Source organism: Stenella coeruleoalba (genome assembly GCF_951394435.1).
Source record: "Stenella coeruleoalba genome assembly, chromosome: 12".
Lineage (NCBI taxonomy): Eukaryota > Metazoa > Chordata > Mammalia > Artiodactyla > Delphinidae > Stenella > Stenella coeruleoalba.
In genome coordinates this window covers 15,490,052-15,510,435 of record NC_137158.1, presented here as the reverse complement: position 1 = coordinate 15,510,435, position 20,384 = coordinate 15,490,052, and the positions used below count along the sequence as shown (strand labels likewise).

Sequence of the window (20,384 nt, the reverse complement as noted above, 5' to 3'; positions counted from 1 at the left end):
ATTCATAGAAAAATATCCCTAGTACTAAGCAAAGTGGCCATTAGTTAACAGAGTACTAAGTATATACATTTAGAATAATTTCGTATTTTAATGTACTTCCCTTTCAGGAAAGAAAGTCAAGCATTAAAATGAGTGTATTAGAGGAAAAGATTTTAACAGCAAATTTGTTTAGAATACTTCAGTTGCTTTTGTAATTGTACTTAAAAGTGATAAAGACTATTATATAATAGGAACCAAATTGAAAATTCTGGAAGTTTTAAATCTGTAAAGTTTCTGTCTTGTTTGTGAGAACCTCTGTTGTTGACATATGAGTAATTTGTGAAAACAAATTATTTTGGAATTAATAAATACGTTGTTGAGTATATGGAATATAGAGGAGGGTAAGCATTTTATAACAGGTTAGGGAAAATGAAAATTTTTTTTTCATTATGGCATTTGAGAATTCAGGGTACTAAAAATAAAAAATTGTGGTATTGAAATACAAAAGTTTGAGAACCTTTGGTCACTACGGAGCAGGGAGACATTAGATGTGAAGCCGGTCCACCTTTAGTTATTTGCCTCACACACATGTACACACGTATATGCACATACACAAAAGTGGCCTTATTTAAGCTCAGGGATCACAGATAATGAAAAGGATGGTTGGATGAGAAGTTTTTGATATTAGGAAAATTGGGGTAGCAACATTGGTGTAATGCAGTTTCTGCTTTAGTTAAAACTCATTTAAATTATAAGAGGAGAGAGATTTGTAGTATAAGGCTTAAGTTATTCATGGCAACATGGGTGATAGCAGCCTGCTGCAAAGGAAGCACATAAGGAATCCGTTTATTCTGGGCTCCAGATGGCTGTGGTCACAGTAGCATGACCCGTTTGGTCTCTGTCTGGATAAAGAACAGGCACATAGCCTGTCTTGGCAGAGGTTATAGTATAAATGCAAAAAATACTTACCTTTACTTGTGTCACTTGATTCTGGTTTAGTTTTGGGGTGTGGAAGTACTAAATTCTAGTCAACTTGGAGAAATATGCATTTTCTGAAACAACTTTACACTGCCGTTATATGTGTGATGTTAGTTATTTTGAGTATGGTGTTTGAAACTGAAACATTACTAAAAATGAAACTGATTGTTCTCTTAAGATTATTTGGCGTTTTAAGAATAAACAGTTTAAGAATTTTTAATCTTAAAATTAATAGACAATAACTTTTTCAACAGAATCATAGGTTTAAGTTTTAAATTATACTTTAAGTAAAATAATGTTTTAAAGAAGATTTCTTATTGCACAGATTTTGCTTAGCAAATTCGACTTGATTTAAAAACAGAACTTCAAAATGTTATTTTATAAAGTTAAACTTTGTCATTTTGTTGTGTTTTAAATTATTTTTTATAGAGCATCTTTACTTTGTGGTTTGTGGAAACCTTAATTCTGGATAGAGTTTTGGGTTTTTTTTTAAACAAATATAGTCAAATTGTAATGAATAAAATTTGGAAGAGCAATATTGCATTTTATTTATTTGACAAATATGTATTGATAATTGCATTGATAATTCTAACTGAATTATTATCTAAATGAATTCTTAGGTGGTTGACCAAATTCTGAATATAAGACAGTCCTTTGAGCATGTTTATTCATAGTTATTAAGAGTAAATAGACCACCAAGATTAATTTTGAGACTTAGTAAGATTCTATATTAATTTTATTATACTCTAAGTACAAATAAGTCATAAGCTTGTAAGAGTCCTAAGAATTGTTACCCAGCTTAGAAGATTTGACTTGAAAAATGGTTACATGGGTTTTATTTAAGTTTGGTAATCATAGAGCCTGTTTGACTGTGTGGGGGAAACTAAAGTTGAGAGAAGGAAACTATAGTGTTATAGAAATAACACTAAACTCGGAATCAGAAGACCTCGGTTTGATTACTGTTTCTCCTACTTTCTAAATGTGTGACCTTAACCTTTGGGCCTCAGTTTTCTTTACCTGTGAAATGAGGAAAATACTTAACCTTATTTGCTTGTGAAGATAAATAAATTTTGAGCATAGTTGGCACAGAGTAAGTATTCCATATTTTTTTCCTATGTGGAAAAACTATTACAGTTTTAAAAAAATGCTCAGAAAATGTAAACTTGTTTTAAAAAGTGTAGATATAATTTAACCTACACTTTGTAATAATGGTAACAGATTTATAAATTGTAAGTTTAGAAGTTTTGAGAATTTTAGGGACTGGATTTTAGTAATAGGCCTTATAGAGTGATTAAACAGTGAATAGTGTTTTTAAAAATTTATGATTTTGTTTATATGCTAGAATAGACCTAAAAATAAGAACTATATTCCATGAAGCTGACCTTTTAGAGCTCAGAACCATAGTAGGAAGCAGAAGCAACTAGCCTATCAAATCTGAAAAAAATTGTGAGAAAACAGATGTGGGAGATCTGAAAAACTGTTTTAGAACCAGTCAGGTGTTTGGGACCTAGGGATAAAGTAAAGAGCCTGGTCAAATCAGATCGTTTTGGTGCCAAACATTAGGTGGATCTTATTTTCATTAGGACTTCTTAATTACATCCTAGAGGAAGGACTGGCATTTCTAGGTCTCACAGGTAAATCAAGTAGTTGGAATGAATATATTGATCTAAGCTCACTTTTAAAAGGTCCTTAAAAAGATATCCAGGTTTTTTTTCTCTGTTTAGGTCTAGAAGGATTTTTTTTCAACATGAAAGGTCAACTTCTAAAACATTTCTTTCTGGCTCACTTTAATGCATATGTTGAAAACTATTCAAAATGTCTAATTTATAGCTTGCTTGCACATTGATATATACATATATTTGAGGCAATAGGTACTTTGGGGGATGGGCTGTATGATTGTGGCTCTGGAGTTAGATTGCCTTGGTTTGTCTCATCTCTGCCATCCACTAAATGTGTGTGACCTTGGGAGGGTTCTTTTATCTTTTTGTGCCATCATTTCTTTATAATGGGAATAATAATAGAACATACCTCTTACGGATATTAAAATCATTAACTCAGCTTTTTCATGTAACACAAAGGCCTAGCATTTAGTGTGCAGCCAGTATGTGTTAGCTATGTTAGTATTATTAATATTCATCACACTTTACCATTTGGTCATACTTTTTTGTGTTGAATATCTTTAAGAGCTTGAAACCAGCTCTGGTCCTGAAAAGTAATGGACATATTAGAATTGAGAATGTCAAGTTTTGTTTTGTTTTTCCTTAATAATAGTGTATGGACAATTACTGAAAATCCAGATATAGACATTTTTGGATAAGGGATTTTATTACAATATTGTTTTGACTTTACCTTTTAATTATTTCCTAGTAAATTAAAAGTTCATTCAGACTAAAAAGCTTAAGTTAATATTAAAGATACAGGGTTCTTAATAATTTGAAAATTAAAAATCACATATGTATAGCCATGAATGAGCTATTTTAATTTTTTAAAATTTGTTTTTGTTTTTACATTTTAAATATTGACCATAAATACATGGATTAATATTCATGAAGAATAATGTTGAGAAAAAGATAGTACCAAAAAATAATTTTTATTCATTTTTTAAATTATGTATTGGGGATGTGTGTATATATATGATGCATCTAGGAATGAAAGCTGATGGTCCCTGTTCTCATGTAGTTTACGGTAAAGTGGAGAAGAAAAACATTAAATCATTACATTGTTAAAGGTATAATCACGAACTGGTACATGAATTTAAGGAAAAGTCACCAAAGACTGTTCACCTAAGATAATGTACCTAAACTGAATAGGGTGAAGGAAAACAAAGGAAGTTCATTGAAGGGAAGATCTGAAGCAAATAGAAGAGTTATCTGGGCAAGGGGATGTGGGGAAATGCTGAGAGTATATACCACATGGAAAAGCCTGACAGGAGAGAGTGCAGGTAAAGAACCTGAAAGAAAGCCAGTGTGTCTAAATGTGGAAAGAAGTGGGGTCTGGAGAGTGTAGGGCTGGGAATGTGCCAGATGAGGCAGAGAAATAGTAATGGACTGTACATGTACTTCAGGGCTTGTAGACCATGTTAAGGATTTGGATCTCCAGAGAGCAAGGAAAGCCTCTGGAGTGCTTTAGGTAGAGGTGACCTGACCAGATCTCTGTTTTGGAAAGAGCATTCTAATTGCAATATAGAGTATAGATTTGAATGAGGTTGTAGAAGGCATGAGTGGATGTGGGAAAGATGAGAGTTTATAGCAAAGATGATTTGAACTTGGATTGTTATTATGGAGATAGAAACGGGTAGATGGGTTTAAGGCTAGGAAGGAAAAATTCATTTGGAGTTGGTGACTGCTTGGATATTTGGAATGAGGTGGGAGGGAGGAATGAACAGTGTGAAAAACGTGACTTCTTGATTTTAGGTTGGTTAGATGGTGTTGCCAGTCACCACCGTAGGGACCTTTTTTGGTGGTGGTGGGTTGGCATGAGCATCATGAGTTTACTTTTGGATATGTTGAGTTGAGGAGGCTTTGGGACGCCAAGGAGGGGAGTCTTTTAAGAAAATCTGATGTGCAAGCCTAGGCTATAGATAAAATTTGGGAAGCTTTGCATAAAGATTGTTCAGGGAGAGAGTGTAGAGTGAGAATAAGAGAGGGTCTGGAACTGGGCTCTTGGATCTCAGACCTTAAAGAACCTCACCCTTTAATGGCTAGATAGAGAAGTCAGTTTTTTTCTGCATATTTTCATATATTCATTTATCTAATAATTAAGCACTTACCTGTAAGTACTATGTTAGGTACTGGGTAGACAGGTAAACAAGTTCTAATCCCGTGTGTTCTTAGGTAGGACATGGATAAAGTAAATTGGCAATTTTAGTATAGTGCAGGGTCTTATGAACCCCAAAACAGGGCATAGTAGTGGTAGGGCCTATATGTGTTTTGGGGGGGAGGGGAAGGGCATCATAGCTATCATTAGATTCCTCCTGAGGTCTAGGTATCAAAATATATTAAGAACACTTAATATGGTATGATAAGTACTACAGAGTTCCGGGGAGTGGGGTAAAGGAATGTTTGGGAAGGAGTTTAATGTGCTGTGGAAACACAAAGATAGAATGTCCCCAAAGAAGAGGCAGAGGCAGGTCATGGAAGACAGTGAGGCATAGACTGACATGAAGGAGAGTGAGGTGTGGAGCTGCAGGGTAAAAATTTCTAGCAGAGGGGTCAGTTTGCACAAGGTCTCAAAGCCAGAAAGCATAAAATTCTCTCTCCTAACTTTAAAATGAAAGTTGATTTTGAACAATTGAAATATACTAGATAATCAAGGAAAGATTTAGTTGGAAAAAGTGGATTCATAATATTTTATTAAAAAGATACAGTTCTGCAGTGAAGATTTTCAGGTTCACTACCTGAATTGTATTTTGCAAGAAGACCCTAAAACAGGATCATCACAAAACTAAAGTTAACAAGTAATGAACTTTCTCGTTAAACACTTTAAAAAGAATTCCAATCAATTTAAAAAAGTCACATTAGAATAATTATCATGTACAAGTTTGAAAGTCGAAGGGACCCTATAAATATTGTAGACTTTTACTTTAAATTTTTAAGTAAATTATTTTAGGGAAGATTACAGTATAAATACAATTGTAAAATTTTATATTCTGCTGTATTTTCTTCTGAATGCTTTTTCTGTTTAATCATATTAGTGTTTGAAAAAGTATGTTTTGATTCAAGATGATAATATTAGGGAAAAAAGGATTCTGTAACTAAAGAAGTTTGTGAAATAAACAAAATTGAAAAGATATATCAAGATTTTTCAGAGGCTTTAATGTCATTGTGCTTTTGTGACTCTCCAAAGCTTCTCCAAAGAGAAGCGTTCTCCAAAGAGACGTAGTATGTATAATTTGTATTAGAACTTCTTTTCCAGAAGTATTCATTCTACCAATAATTATTGACCATCTGCTATGTGTGAGACTATTATTTTAAATTATCTTTTCGAAGTGTGGCAATATGGCTACATATTGTCTCTGTGATAGTATATTATGATAAAAAGTAAGGTAGGTTCCTCTTAATTGGCTTGAGCTTAGAAGAATGAATATCAGCTAATTCTTTAAAAAATATCATTCACAGTCTTTTGCAGTTAGAGTATAACAGATACTGCAAGATGGAATGATTTAATCCCTCACTTCCCCCCAAATCTGTCTTACCATAAGGAATTCATACTAAAATTGCCATTACTAAGTGGACTTTTCTTTTAAGTTGTCGTGTCTTTTTTAGGCTATTCTTGGCTATGAAATTTTCTCAGACTTTCCTTGTTATTTATTTATTTATTTTTAATTGAGGTGAAATTGACATACAACATTATTTTAGTTTCAGGTGCACAACATAATGATTTGATATTTGTATATATTGTGAAATGATCACCACCACACTAGTTAATGTCTGTCACCATATATACTTCAAGCATTTTTTTCTCGTCATGAGAACTTTTAAGATCTTCTCTCTTAGCAACTTTCAATTATGCAATACACTATTATTACCTATAATCGCCGTGCTCTTCATGGTGGCTTGAATGTTTTATAACTGGGAAGTTTTGTACCTTTTAACTCCCTTCATCCATGGGAGTGGACGAAATGTGTAAAGGGAGTCAAAAGGTACAAGCTTCCAGTTATTTTTTAAAAAAGAATCTAAGTGAATTTGAGTAGCAGTTCTCAAACTTCTTCACCTCAGCACCTCTTCACATTAGTAAAAATTATTGCAGTCTCTTTGTTTATGTGGATTCTAATCTATTCATATTTAACATTTAAAAATTAAAACAAATTTTAAAATATTTTTATTCATTTAAATATAATAAACTCATTCCATATAAGTAAAATTTTTTTATAACATAATTATGTTCCTAAACAAACCAAATTTGTGAGAAGAGTGGTATTGTTTTACACTTTTGGGGATGTTTAGCGTCTGGTTTAATAGAAGGCAGATTCTTACATCCACATCTACATTCAGTCTGTTGGAACATCACATGTCACGTGGCCTCTGAAAAACTCACAGTACACTCATGAGAAAATGAGAGTGAAAAAGCAAATAACGTCTTCATATTATTCATAATTTTTTTTTAAATTTTTTGGCCGCACCGCGTGGCATGCAGGATCTTAGTGCCCCCGACCAGGGATTGAACCCATGTCCCCTGCAGTGGAAGTGCGGAATCTTAACCACTGGACTGCCAGGGAAGTCCCTATTCATAATTTTTACCTGAAAAATCCCTAGGGGTCCACAGAACACACTTTGAAAACGGCTGAACTGGAATATTTCGGTGCTACACTGAGAAATTTTTTGTAACTTGATAGCCTAAATATAAGTGAAAAAATAGTGTACTTTTTTTTCTGATGTAATTCTCTTTACATTATTATGCAAATATTGTCTATTTACTAAAGACTTCCAGGATGGATAATAAAAATATAGCATTTTATATCTTGGTTTTGAATGTTAGCATAAATTAAGCAGTACTTTGAAGTTGTTCCAAAAAGTGCTCAAACTTTGTAGTCGGTAGATTTATAGTCAAAACTTGTTTCATTTAACAGTTGGAATTTGGCCTTTCTCTCTGTGAGGTTTTTGGTATAAATAAATTATAAAATTCAGCATAGAAATCATGTAAGTGTTTTTAGATTTTATAATGAGAACATGAACTATCAAGTTTCTTTAATCCTGAACTATTCTGGAGATTTTTAAAAAATAATGTCGAAAATACAAAACGTTTATTATATTTGTAGTTAGGTGATTTTTTGTTGTTTGAAGTTTTTGAAAATTGTTAAACTGAAACATACCATTTTAGGGTATAATGCTGTAGGTTTTTTCATTGTTCAGTATTTGCTTTGACTAGCATCTGTTAATTTATAACTTGCTGTATTTAGGTAACATTAATTCTTTAGCATTTTTCCTCCTCAGTGGGGCAAATCATGGTTGGGTAGCTGTTTTATTCTGTGAGTCAAGTGGTTTCACAGAATAAATGTGAACTTTTCCCCCAAGTAAAATGAAATGTTGACTAGCCAGAAATAATTACCATATTTTTTAAAGTTTATTTACTGTAAAGAATTGTATCACTTTATTTAGCAAATATTTTATATGTCTTTCACATAATAGGTGAAGTATTACAGACATTTAGCACCTGATCACTTGCTGCAAATATGTCATCGACTAGGACCTCTTCTTGAGCAAGAAATTCCACAAAGTGTTCCTGGAGTACAAACTTTATTAGGAGCTGGAAGACAGTCCTTGCTACGCACAAATAAAAGTATGAAAAATTTCTATTAGAATTTAGATTTTTTTTCCTCACTTTTCGTCTTTGTGTCTTATCTTTGTATCCATTAAAAATGTATGTGTTTAATAGGCTGCAAGCATGTTGTGTGGAAAGGATCTGCTCTGGCGGCATTGCATTGTGGAAGACCACCAGAGTCACCAATTAACTATGGTAGCCCACCCAGCATTGGTGAGTTGTTTGAGTTCATTACCAAGTTGATATCCTCTCGGTAAAGAGCTTTTGAAAATAAAAATGTTTTTACTTGCTGCGAAGTCAGAGAATTTCATATTATGTACGTTAGCGTTCAAAGAGGAAAAAGGTCTCAGAATTTTTTTCTTATGATAGTAATCTATAGTGAAGAAGTCATAATAATGTGTAATTATGGATTGTATATATTGTACCTATCTAAGCTAATTAGTTCATTGGTATTTTTACAAAAAATTGTTTATTAAGATGTATATCATTAGGCTGATTTAATGGGCAACTGTTACCATAATACAGATTAGTTGTACTGATGGAAAACAAAAATAGTTTTGTTATTTTTATGAGTAGTCATGTTTTTTTTTTTGGCTTTAAAATTTCAAAGGAGGAAAACTGATGCAGATAGGTCTTCCTCTTGAAGTGGCCTCTAGATTCATCCCTTTTACCTCTACTATGAAAAGGCCCTTGTCTTTCCCGAATTACTATAGCATCCTTCAAACTAGTATTGCTTCCGGTGTCTTCTCCCTCTCTCCCTTTCAGGTCATACTGCATAACACTGTAATTTTAATCTTATTTAATATGTCACTCTTCTGCTCAAGGTGGTATATGAGGTAGCTTATGCTATTTTAATGGTGTTGCAGTTCCTCTACCACCAAGTCTATACTTCTGACTTTCAGAGACCTTCATGTTTTAATCATAGCCTCCTCTCCTATCCCTACCCTCCTGCCTAGCCAGAAACGTTATTCTCCCTCTTTCTTCCACCTATCCAAATTATACTTATTTCTTCCTTATCTGGATAATTACAGTCAGTATTACTGTTTTATAATTCATCAGTATTACAGTTTTGTATAACTTTCATTTAATGTTTATATAGAATATCTTTTTCTGTTGTTTTATTTTCAACCCTTTTGTATCCTTTTATTTTCCATATCTTAAAAAATAGCGTAGAAGTTGTTTTTTAAAAATACAATATGACAAATTTTGTGTTTCACCTGGGACATTTTGTCCTTCATATTGCAATTATTGATATATTTGGGTTTAAATCTAACTGTTGCTGGGAAGATGATCTCTTTTTCTCTGGCTGCTTTTAAGATTTTCTGTCTCTCGTTGGTTTTCTGCAGTTTGACTGTGCTGTGTCTTAGTGTCAGTTTTTTCTATTTATCAGGCTTGAGATTTATTAGGCTTCTAGAATCTGTAATGTCTTTTGTTGGCATTGGAAAATTGTCAGCCATTATCTTTTAAAATATCATGTCTGCTTCATTCTCTGTTCTCTCCTCTGGGACTCCAGTTAAACAGATGCTAGACTTTCCCACTTTGTCTTCTCTCTTACCCTCTCTTTTACGATTTACATCTTTTTCTCTGATGCATTCTGGATAGTTTTCTTTAACCTGTTTTCCAAAGGTATGCTATGTTTGTATGGTGGGTAATCATGGATGATGTTTTTTTTCCAACATACAATTGTCCTGGTTAAATAATGATTTCTGTATAGTCTTACTATAACGAACAACTATTAAAACAACAAAGGATTTGAGACACTAGAGTTTATTTTCACTTGGAACATTATGCTAGGAGGTTGAACAGTTTTCTTGAAAGAAGGGGAAGGTAAATTTAATAGGAACTTCCCCTCTAGGGAAAAGTTTATCCTCTTTTTGAAAAAATGCATATAATAAGGGGAATATGTTACGTTGTTCTTTCAACGCATTGTCAAGCAGCCCTGTGGTAGGCAATGAAAGTGCACAAATGGTTGATAGTAAATAACTTCCCTCTTAACATTTGCTATGTGAGTAATTACTCTGTTCTAGTCACTATTCTAACCATTTTCCATTTATTTTCTTTTTTAAAACCTTAAATGGTCTGTAGGTAGGAAATATTCTTACTTTACAGAGAAGGAAATTGAGGCATGAAAAGGTTTGGTGACTTGACCAAGGTTACACATTTAGTGAGTCGTGAAGCCACAGTGACTCCCATCATGCTATGCCTTATTCTCAGTTAGCTAATAGTAACACTTGGCTACTCAAGAAAGTTGGTATTAGTCACTTTTTGGAAAAAGATACCAAATATTTATAAAGTCAGATAAAAAATTTTAGGCCAGGTCATTTATAGTCAGATCAGTAAATATTGCTGACGTGGATATAGGGGATGTAAATATGGCAAAAATATCTTGAGTTTTGTGTCACATCAGAGTGACACAACTGGTATATTGAGGTAATATATTGAGGTAGTAGAATTAATTACCAGGCAGGTAATTGTACCTTTCTGAAAGAGTTTTATTTCATTTGTAAAGTTTATGATAAATTTTCTTCCCATTCAAATTTTCAGGGAAGTGTTCTTTATATTTAAAAAAACACCTGTACTAGAATGCCAGTTTTACCTGCTTTCTTGTTTTATACTCACACATAGTTTTTGACATCTCTAAAGAGAAGCTGGACTAATCAAAACGACTCTACTTATTAATAGTCATAGTTTAGTGTCATGTCTCGTCAGTTCACCTTGGTGACAATCTTGGATGTCCTGTCATTGCTATAAAAGTTTGACTAGATGGTAATGGAAAGAAAAATTCAGTAGGCTTTTTGGCAGAATAGTTTGCCTGCATAGTGATACAGTGTATCGTTTCAAGTTATCACAGAGTATGAGTCAGAAGATTTTTTTTTTTTAATATGAACGTTTGTATCTTATTTTGTTGATTGCTCTGCCATTTTCTGTCTGGCTACCTCTAAAAATTTTCCTTGCTCTTTCCTTGGCCAATGTAGTATTACCAAGGATCAATGTAAATAAGAAAAAAACCTTAGCTTTGTAGTTTTTCATAAAAGATGGGTTGAAATGTTTAATGTAGATTCAGATATTTAAGTTTTGATACATTTGGGAAATAGGGTTTTGTTTAACAAACTTTTAATTTTGAAATAAGAAATTAGTTGCTGAAACGTTGCACAAAGAGCTCCTGTATACCCCTTACGCAGTTTTCCCTAATGTTATAGACCTATATTACCTGATATTTCTTAAAACTACTCCGCCAACATTGGTACGTTATTATTAACTAAACGCCAGACCTTATTCATATCTCATCACATTCTTCCACTAATTACCTTTTTTTGTTCCAGGATCCAGTCCAGAATACCATACTGCACTTAGGGTTTGCTCAGTTTTTTTAATTGAACTTTTTGCTGTAACTCAGAAGATCATTTAAGTTCAGGGTGATGGTAAATTGGATTTTCCTTTCTTAGATTTTTTTTCCTGTAAGGCCTATATATTCTGTTCCCGTCTTTTGAATCTGTTTTCCATTACCATTGCCATAGCCACATTGTTGGGCCTTGGTACTTTTTGCTTGGAGCTCTACGTCATTCATTCACTTAGCAAGTAAATATTGAGTCCCTACATTATATCTGATACTGGGTTAGATCTGGAGTTGCAGGATAAAGAAGAACATGGGCTCTGCTTTCCTAGAACTTACAGGTTACCTGATCTACTGCCTCCAGTCTTGTTCCTCTACCCTAGGACTTAGCTCTAAACCAGGGTTTCTTAACCTCAGCACTGTTTACATTTTGGGCCACATATTCTTTTTTGTAATCGGCTGTCTTGTGCATTGTAGGATGTTTATCAGCATCCCTGCCTGTATCCATTAAATGCTAGTAGCAATTCCTTTCCTGAAATCTTGACAAGCAAAAATGTCTCCACACATTCCCAAATGACCCTGGGGTAAAATTGCCTCCAGTTGAGAACCACTGCCCTGAACTTTCTAAAATGCAAATGTGATCATGTCATGCCTCCTTTTCCCCAGTGACTTTGAATAGTCTCAACTCTGTAATGTGGCTCACAAAACTGACCTTTTCCCACCTTTTCCTCACCTATACTTTGTGCTATAGCTTTGTATAACTATTGGGCAGTTCTTAAAATCAGCCATTTGTCTTGATCCCTTTCTCTCTGCAATGTCCCTCATTCTATGAACATTTATCTATTCATCCTTTAAAACCTAAATGTAACCAGGTAGGATTAAGTGCTTATACAAATCTCTACTGTAGCTTTTATCACATAGTCATGGCTATTTATTTACCTTTTTTTTCCTACTATACTGTTAGTTTCTGGAGGTTGGAAATTACGTTTTAGTGCTCTGTGTACACCCAGCTCCTCAGCATTAGTATTAAATGAAGAGGCAATAGGTAATTGATGTAATTGGTGAACTGCAGTGGGACAAGAAAAGTTCAGAAGTGGTAGGAGGTAAAAAACAGAATAGGTGGTTGGAAGAAGAGAGACTTGGTCCAAGGATAGCTTTGAGGTAAGCAAAACCCCCAGACACTGATTTTTAGGAAATCAAGGTTTATTAGTGAACTGGGTTATCGATTCATTACACTTGGAATATTAAAACCCATACCTGTATAATTTCAAAACCAACTCTTGAGTTTATCTCAGTGCTTTCTTATCCTGTTGTATTTTGTTACCTGTTTATAAATCCTGACTACTTTGTACCTCCTATTATTTGATGTAAATTGTGAAAATTGAACTGGAATTCAGTCTCAGGGCAGGAGAACCAAAGTGGTTGGCTCCTTTCCAGCCCTTTACAACCTCCTTTAATAATGTTTTCGAAAGCAAGAAAACCAAAAGATACTACTAGTCCGTTGTTATCACTAGTTTCAATTTTCTATGGAAGATTTGTGAATGTGTACTTGGCATGGCCACGTTTATTTTCAAAGGTACTAACAGATCTCTGGTACTGTCCTTTCTTACATCCTTCCCCGTATTATGCCTGTTTTCAGATATAGTTTATTCTGTATTTATTTGCCTGTGATAAACAACCCTACTTCAATAGTAAGTGACATGGTGGGGGGAGAAAATAGGAAAGGAGATACCTAGATACATTAAGTCTGTTTTTAAAGTTAAATGTGGAGATTCATTTAATGCATGTTTATCTTGTGGAAAGGATTGTATTAAATTAAAGCAGTCATTTGCTAATTGCCTTGTTTGCACTTTTCTTAGGTTTACCATGTTAGCAAAGTAAACTTTTTCTCTCTAGATTTTCCAGTTTTCATCTTTTATGTTGTTTTGCCTAGGTACTTCCATATGTTTGTTATTTTACTTGTTGCTTCTGCAGCACGGTTGCAGTCTTGGTGAGTGGAAATAAGGAGTATTAGGGAACCTGCTTCTTAAAAATGTATGCGTGTGAGGAAACAGCTTTGCCTTGAAAAACAGCTTTCCTACACAAACATCCAATTAATGCTAAAAAGCCTATACAGTAGTTCCCCTTTATCCATGGTGGATATGTTCTAAACCCTCCAGTGGTTACATGAAACCTCAGATAGTACCGATCCCTATATATACTATGTTTTTTCCTATACATACATACCTGATAAAGTTTAATTTATAAATTAGGCACAGTAAGAGATTAGCAACAATAACTAATGATAAAATAGAACAGTTACAACAATATACAGTTGACCCTTGAACAGTGCAGGGGTTAGGGGCTCTGGCACCTCCATCCCCTGCAATTACGTAATACTATAGTAAATATTTGTTGAAAAAATCCTAATATAAGTGAATCCATGTTGTTCAGTGGTCACCTATAATGTAATGAGTTTTGTGAATGTGGTCTCTCTTTCTCAAAATATCTTATTGTACAAATTTAATGCCTTTTTTTTTTAACCTCAACCAAGCACTTATCACACAGTGTGGCTATAATTTTTGTGGTTTGAAGTGCAACAGCAAAACTAGCACAAATTTCTTTTTCCTTCTTCACGATTTCACGGATAGAATATTGTTACTGTAGATTTTAGCAACCTCAGCATAGGATTTTTTCTTTCTTTCTTTTTTTTTTTTTGCCCATGCCACTTGGGTTTGCAGGATCTTAGCCAGGCCCTGGCAGTGAGAGCACCGAGTCCTAACCACTGGACTGCCAGGGAATTCCCAGGATTTTTTTGGTTTTCTTTCCTTACTCACTTGAGAATTTTCACCTTTTCACTTAAAGGAAGCACTTTACAGCTTCTCTTTGGCTTATCCGAATTGCCTGCATTACTACTCTTGCGCTTTAAGCCATTAATAGTAAAATAAGGGATACTTGAACATAAGCACTGCAATACCAGGGACAGTCAATCTGATAGCCCACAGGATCTGATAACTCAAATGGTTACTAAGTGACTAAATGGCCAGGATACTGGGTAAAGGGATGATTACATCCTGGGTAGCATGGACCTGGAGGGCGAAAAGTTTTTCATCATGCTACTCAAAGTGGTGTGCAATTTAAAACTTAGGAATTGTTTATTTCAGGAATTTTCCATTTAATATTTTCGGACCATGATTGACTACAGGTAACTAAAACCATGGAAAGAGAAACCATGAATAAGGGGGGGAGTACTGTACATTAAAAGGAGTTTTAAAGCTTGTCCACATTTCTGGTTTTCTCTGAGGAAAGTAGTTTGAACAAAGGCAGCAAATGTTCACTTAAAATTAGGTATGAATCTTGACTGTGTTCAACATGTGTGGCCTTAGGCAAATTGTTTAACTTTTCAGCCTCTCAACCTTCTCATCTGTAAAACGGAGATAATATCTACCATATCCAGTTATTTGGAGGCTTAAATGAGTTAGCAAAGTGAGGCACAAAGCAGGTAACAATAAATGTTACTTTCTGCCCTTTCTTTCTGTAATTATCATTTAGCAAAATGAATTATTTTGCTGATAAAGCTTGAGTACGTTTTTAAAGAGAAGGTTCTTTTCCCTTCTCATTTTCACTGTTATATTTTGCCGTATTTCCAATATTGTATTTGACTTAACTCTGCAGCTGCTAATTTCTTAACATATCTGGCACTGAGCTAGGATCTGGAGTTGCAGGGTTAATTTTTTACTTATGTGACTATATTTCTTACAAAACTATTAGAAAGATTGTTTTATGTTATTATAAACCTTTGAGCTTCAGCATATAATGTCTAATTTAATATTTGGCATATAATTCAGTAAAGCATAAGATTCTAATAATCTGTGGCCTCTTTCCTGTTCATTTATTCTTTCCCTAATATTTCCTATTCAGTCTTGTTCCTTTTCCTGCCTTCTGCACGATCCATACGTTAATCCTTAGTTAGGTGTTCTACTCATCACTTATTTGAATATATTTTTTTCAATCTGTTATTTTCTCAGTAATCATTTTTTCTTCCAGAACTCATTTTCTTCTGCGATTTTAGTCTTCTGCTTTTCTAGTTATATAGTTTTATAATTTGTGTTGTTCTTTAACAATTTCTGATTTAGCTATATATGTATATATATATATTTTTTGGGGGGTGGGAGAGGGTCTTGGTTTTTGTTTTTTAATCTGTCCCCTGTATGATACGCATTTATTTACATTTGTTTTCCTGACTACTTTTAGGGTCTGGAGGGTAGAGGTTACATTTTATTGTTCTTTATAGACCCAGCTCATCAGCATTAGTAAAAAATAAAGAGGCAGTATGTAATTGCTGTAATTGATGAACTGGGGTGGAACGAGAAAAGTTAATGACATTCAGGTTTTCACTTGTCACAGGTTTTTGTTTTGTTAACTCTCTTCTCCCTACCCCCTCCCCTGCCCACCTCTTCTTTTCTTTGCTTCCTAAGAACAGGTAGCTGTGAGAGACTACTAAAATGTATATGCATTTTTGGTTTTTAAGGGAAATAAAGCTAATGTTTATTATGCCAAAATACCAAATATATAAAATAGACATTATTATTTACATTTTTTTCTTTTGCTTAAATTTCTTTTCAAATTATGATTGACCAAAAAAGGGAAGGCACTTTGAAGAATGACAGTTTCCTTGGGTGAGTTTAAATTGTTGCTCTTGTAGCTGTGTTTTATTTTCTTTTGTAAGTCATAAGATGAAATTTGTTTTTAGGTTATAGATGTGATGAGAGGTCTTCTCCCCCTCCCCCCCCCCCCCCTGTGATGTGTCTGGCAAGTAATTTCAGTAGTAATTAGGAAGCACTAGCCATTGCCTTTTTTAGTTTGCATCATATATTTTTCCAGATTGATTATTGGGTTTGTAAGTGAAGCAAGTTATTATATTTTCGTCATAAAGTCTCTGTTTATTTTGAATTCCTTCAGGGAACCTTTGAAGTTAAGGATTAAACATCTTCCTAGACATCTTGAAAACTGGGAAGTCCATGATTAGGCTGAGTAGATACTTACATAAACAGCAGCAATTTGTTCATCTCCTTAAGGGAGATGTAGGGGAAAAATGATCTCCCACAAAAGTCTTTAAAATAAAAGAAAAACTGTTCAATAAAATTTGCATTTATAACATCTGACGATTTGACTGTTTAAGGACAGTAAATATAGATGTTAGTACATAGTACCTTTGAGTTTACAAAACGTTTTGTTTTATTTGCTTTTCATAGTAACTCTGCAAGATACCCCTACTTTATTAATGAGAAAACTGAAACTTAAGAGAGGTAGTAACTAACTGAGTTATATCCCTGGTTATTTTGTTTCTGATCTTCTTATGCATTGAACTTTATATCACATTTATATAGCACCTTTTTACCTGTTCTGTGAAATTCTTTTTTTTTTTGCGGTACGCGGGCCTCTCACTGTTGTGGTCTCTCCCGTTGCGGAGCATAGGCTCTGGACACGCAGGCTCAGCGGCCATGGCTCACGGGCCCAGCCGCTCCGCGGCATGTGGGACCTTCCCAGACCGGGGCACGAACCCGTGTCCCCTGCATCGGCAGGTGGACTCTCAACCGCTGCGCCACCAGGGAAGCCCTGTGAAATTCTTTATCCATTAGTCTTGTTACCACCTGTGTCCATTTGTTGATTTGGGATAGGAGCCTTTTGAATTATGCCCCAGTATAAGAACTCTAGAAACAATAAAACATGGTGTGTTCTCTCAAGTTTATATCTTGCCAGATAAATACTTAAATTTGAGAGAAAATAGTTCCGTGAGAAAACCTTTGTAATCTTGTTGGCGCACTGATTTAAGTTTTTCTAAAATGAAATTTTGTTTTTGGAACCCTCTGATTTCTTTTGTAAAATCACCTTTTGCTTTTAGTTATATACCTTCTGATCTTTTCTTTTTGTAGTCAAGAGATAAAACTGCAGTTATCCCAAAGCAAATCTTTTACTATATTACTCCCACTTCTTTCTCCCTAAAAAACTTCAACTTACTGTCCTCGGGAAATAGCCCAAAATGCCTCGCATAGCTTAGAAAGCACTTTGCAGTCCGCCTTCGACCTTCTTGGTCTCTCCAAGAAGGTCTCTCTTTGACGCTTGCCCCTTTGTGCTCCGTGGGCTTGTCACACCCGACTTCTTTATGTAGCTTGAGTGTTATGCTCTTTGCAGCCTCGGACCATATCACATGCTCTTCCCTCCACCTAGGTAGAATATTCTCCCCTCCCACCAACATTCTCTGGCTGTTCATTTTTCAGGTCTTAGTTTAAATGTCAGTGTTTTAGAGAAGTCTACCCTGACTCCCTGATATCCTCCTGCCCTATATGTTTAGGACCCTCTGCTGTATATTTCAGGATTTCCCTGTACCTTCTATTTGATGACACTTATCATTGTTATAAGTCCTTGTTTCATGTCTTTCTTCCCTGCTAAACTGCAATCTCCATGATGGTAAGTTCTGTCTTTTCTTTTTCTGTTATATCCTTTAGCTCATACTTGGCCCATGTAGGTGCTCTATAAATGTTCGTTGACTCAAAATTGAATGATTAAAATGTTTGGGGAGAAAAAAACAAAACTAACTTTTTAAAAAATGAATTTTTATTGAAATAACTATTAAAATATTTTAAAATATTTAAAACTGAAAATATTATACCATTGTAGTATTTTCTGTATCATCACACTAGTTTCCAGGAAAGAAATGAGGAGGAAGAATAATACAAATCAAGCAATTGTAAAATTCTAGTAAATTACCATCCTAGTAATTGTAATGTCTGGTTTTTTGTTTGGTTTTTTTTTAGTGCTTATTTTGGTATTTGGTTTATGATATTTTTTGCTTAACTCTTGAAATCATTTTTTCACTTTCTGTATTTTATTTCAGTTACTATTTGAGTTCTCCTTTTCAGACATTATTCTTATTTGTGATACCCGCTAAATCTTAAGAAACACGGTGTCTTTCAAATGGGAGTTACAGCTAAACATTGAATTGAATATGTAGAGATTTGGAGGGCAGCTCCTGTGCATACTAATTATTTTAGATACAGTTGTAAAATAAGGAGAGAGGCTCTCTTGGGCGTTATGTCACCCAGGTAATTATTTCCCTTTACTCTTGCATTCTCTCTTGCCTCCCCCCCCCCCCTTATTTTGTGTACAGAAAAGCTAATTACAGGATTTTCCTTCAAATGTTGCAATCCCTTGTACTTTAAAGTTGGGACTTTTTGTTCATTATAGTTACCGTTTCAGCATTTTATTTGTCTTGTTCATATGTTGCTTCCTTACTAGTTACTGGTGTAGTATGATAAAGAGACCAGATGGTGCTGTAGAAATTAACCAACCTGTGTTGAATTATTTCCCAGATTATCTCTGGCCCTCAAATTATGAATATTTGGTTGTAATTTCCTACTAATATCTATATTAGTAACCCCAGAAGAATTATTGTGGCGAACTTTTCAGTTGTGGCTCTAAAGAGAATTAAATGTTAGAAGTTCCTCCTTATACGATTCCTTCCCAAATAAAATTGAACCTAAACTACCTTTGACATCTTTTACTTTAAAAACTTAATGGGAGGGCTTCCCTGGTGGTGCAGTGGTTGAGAGTCTGCCTGCTGATGCAGGGGATACGGGTTCGTGCCCCGGTCCGGGAGGATCCCACAGGCCGCGGAGCGGCTAGGCCTGTGAGCCATGGCCGCTGAGCCTGCGCTGCCGGAGCCTGTGCTCTGCAACGGGAGAGGCCACAACAGTGAGAGGCCCGCATACTGCAAAAAAAAAAAAAAAAAAAAAAAAACTTAATGGGAAAGATTTTAGAAACAAAACTTATAAACAAAATTGATGGCCCTTTGTATTTTATGGCTTTCGAATCAGACTAGATGTGAATTCTTTGTAGCATGTCATTCAGTCCATGGTCAAATAGGCAATGGTTATTCTCTGTAGTGTAGTATACTTTCAAATACTTTAATATACTTAGTCTTTTTTTTTTTTATGATTAAATGAGTTTGAATTCCTTGCATCTTTATCCCTGGACCTGTTTTTATCAGTCTTGAATTTAAGTTAATCTCCTTAGATAGTTCATATTTTTCATATTGCTCTTTTGACCTCCTCGAGGTAGATTGAGCTATACTTTATTTAATAAAAAATTAATCAGGATGTATATATGCTCAATAGAGAAAACTTGGAAAATAGAACAGCTCAAAAATTAACCAGTCTCACTGGTTGTCTGTTATTAATACTTTTGCATGTTTCCTCTCAGTCTTTTTTTCTAATATTTGTCTACCTAGCCAGCATGGTAAGAGTGCACTCTTTGGAACCAAACAGCCTGAATTCAAACCTGGGCTTCACCTCTGGGAAAGTTACGTTTTGTCCTTCAGTTCTGTTATTGGTAAGGAATATCCCCAGTAAGGAGGTAATAGTAGTAGCCATGTTAAAAGATGTGTGAGGATTAAATGAGAATATATGTAAAGTTCCTTGAACACTGCCTGGCATGTAGTAAAGTACTCAGTAAATATTAGCTATTATTTTCCAGATCTGCTACACATCATAATAGTTTTCCACAGCTTTTTTTTCTCCCCACCACAAGCACAGCAGATAAGACTTCTTTTCTATCAGATTCTTGAAGTCCCAGTAAGAACCTCTCTCTCTAGCTTCAGTCCCTGGTGACTTTTGTCTTCCTTTATATGCATTTTCTCAAGATAGGTGATTCTTGGCTTTAGCATAACTTCTTTTTTAGAAAATTACATAGCTGTTTTTTTGTGATCTGCACGGTTGCATCATCTTTTCATTCCAACATTTTTGTGATTCTTTAACAAAAATAAAATGTTACGTAATTTCACGCGTTAGCAAAT

The 20,384-nt window shown here is 34.5% G+C and overlaps 1 protein-coding gene across 3 annotated transcripts in view; it reads left to right on the top strand.

Moving 5' to 3' along the window:
- Positions 1-20,384, top strand: part of PHIP (PHIP subunit of CUL4-Ring ligase complex) — a 129,172-nt gene that overhangs the window by 8,252 nt on the left and 100,536 nt on the right. For all 3 annotated transcript variants that reach the window (XM_079938663.1, XM_079938661.1, XM_079938662.1), the window contains exons 5-6: positions 8,085-8,235; positions 8,332-8,430. In XM_079938663.1, coding sequence (XP_079794789.1) covers positions 8,085-8,235; positions 8,332-8,430 — 250 coding nt within the window. The remainder of the gene's footprint in view (positions 1-8,084; positions 8,236-8,331; positions 8,431-20,384) is intronic.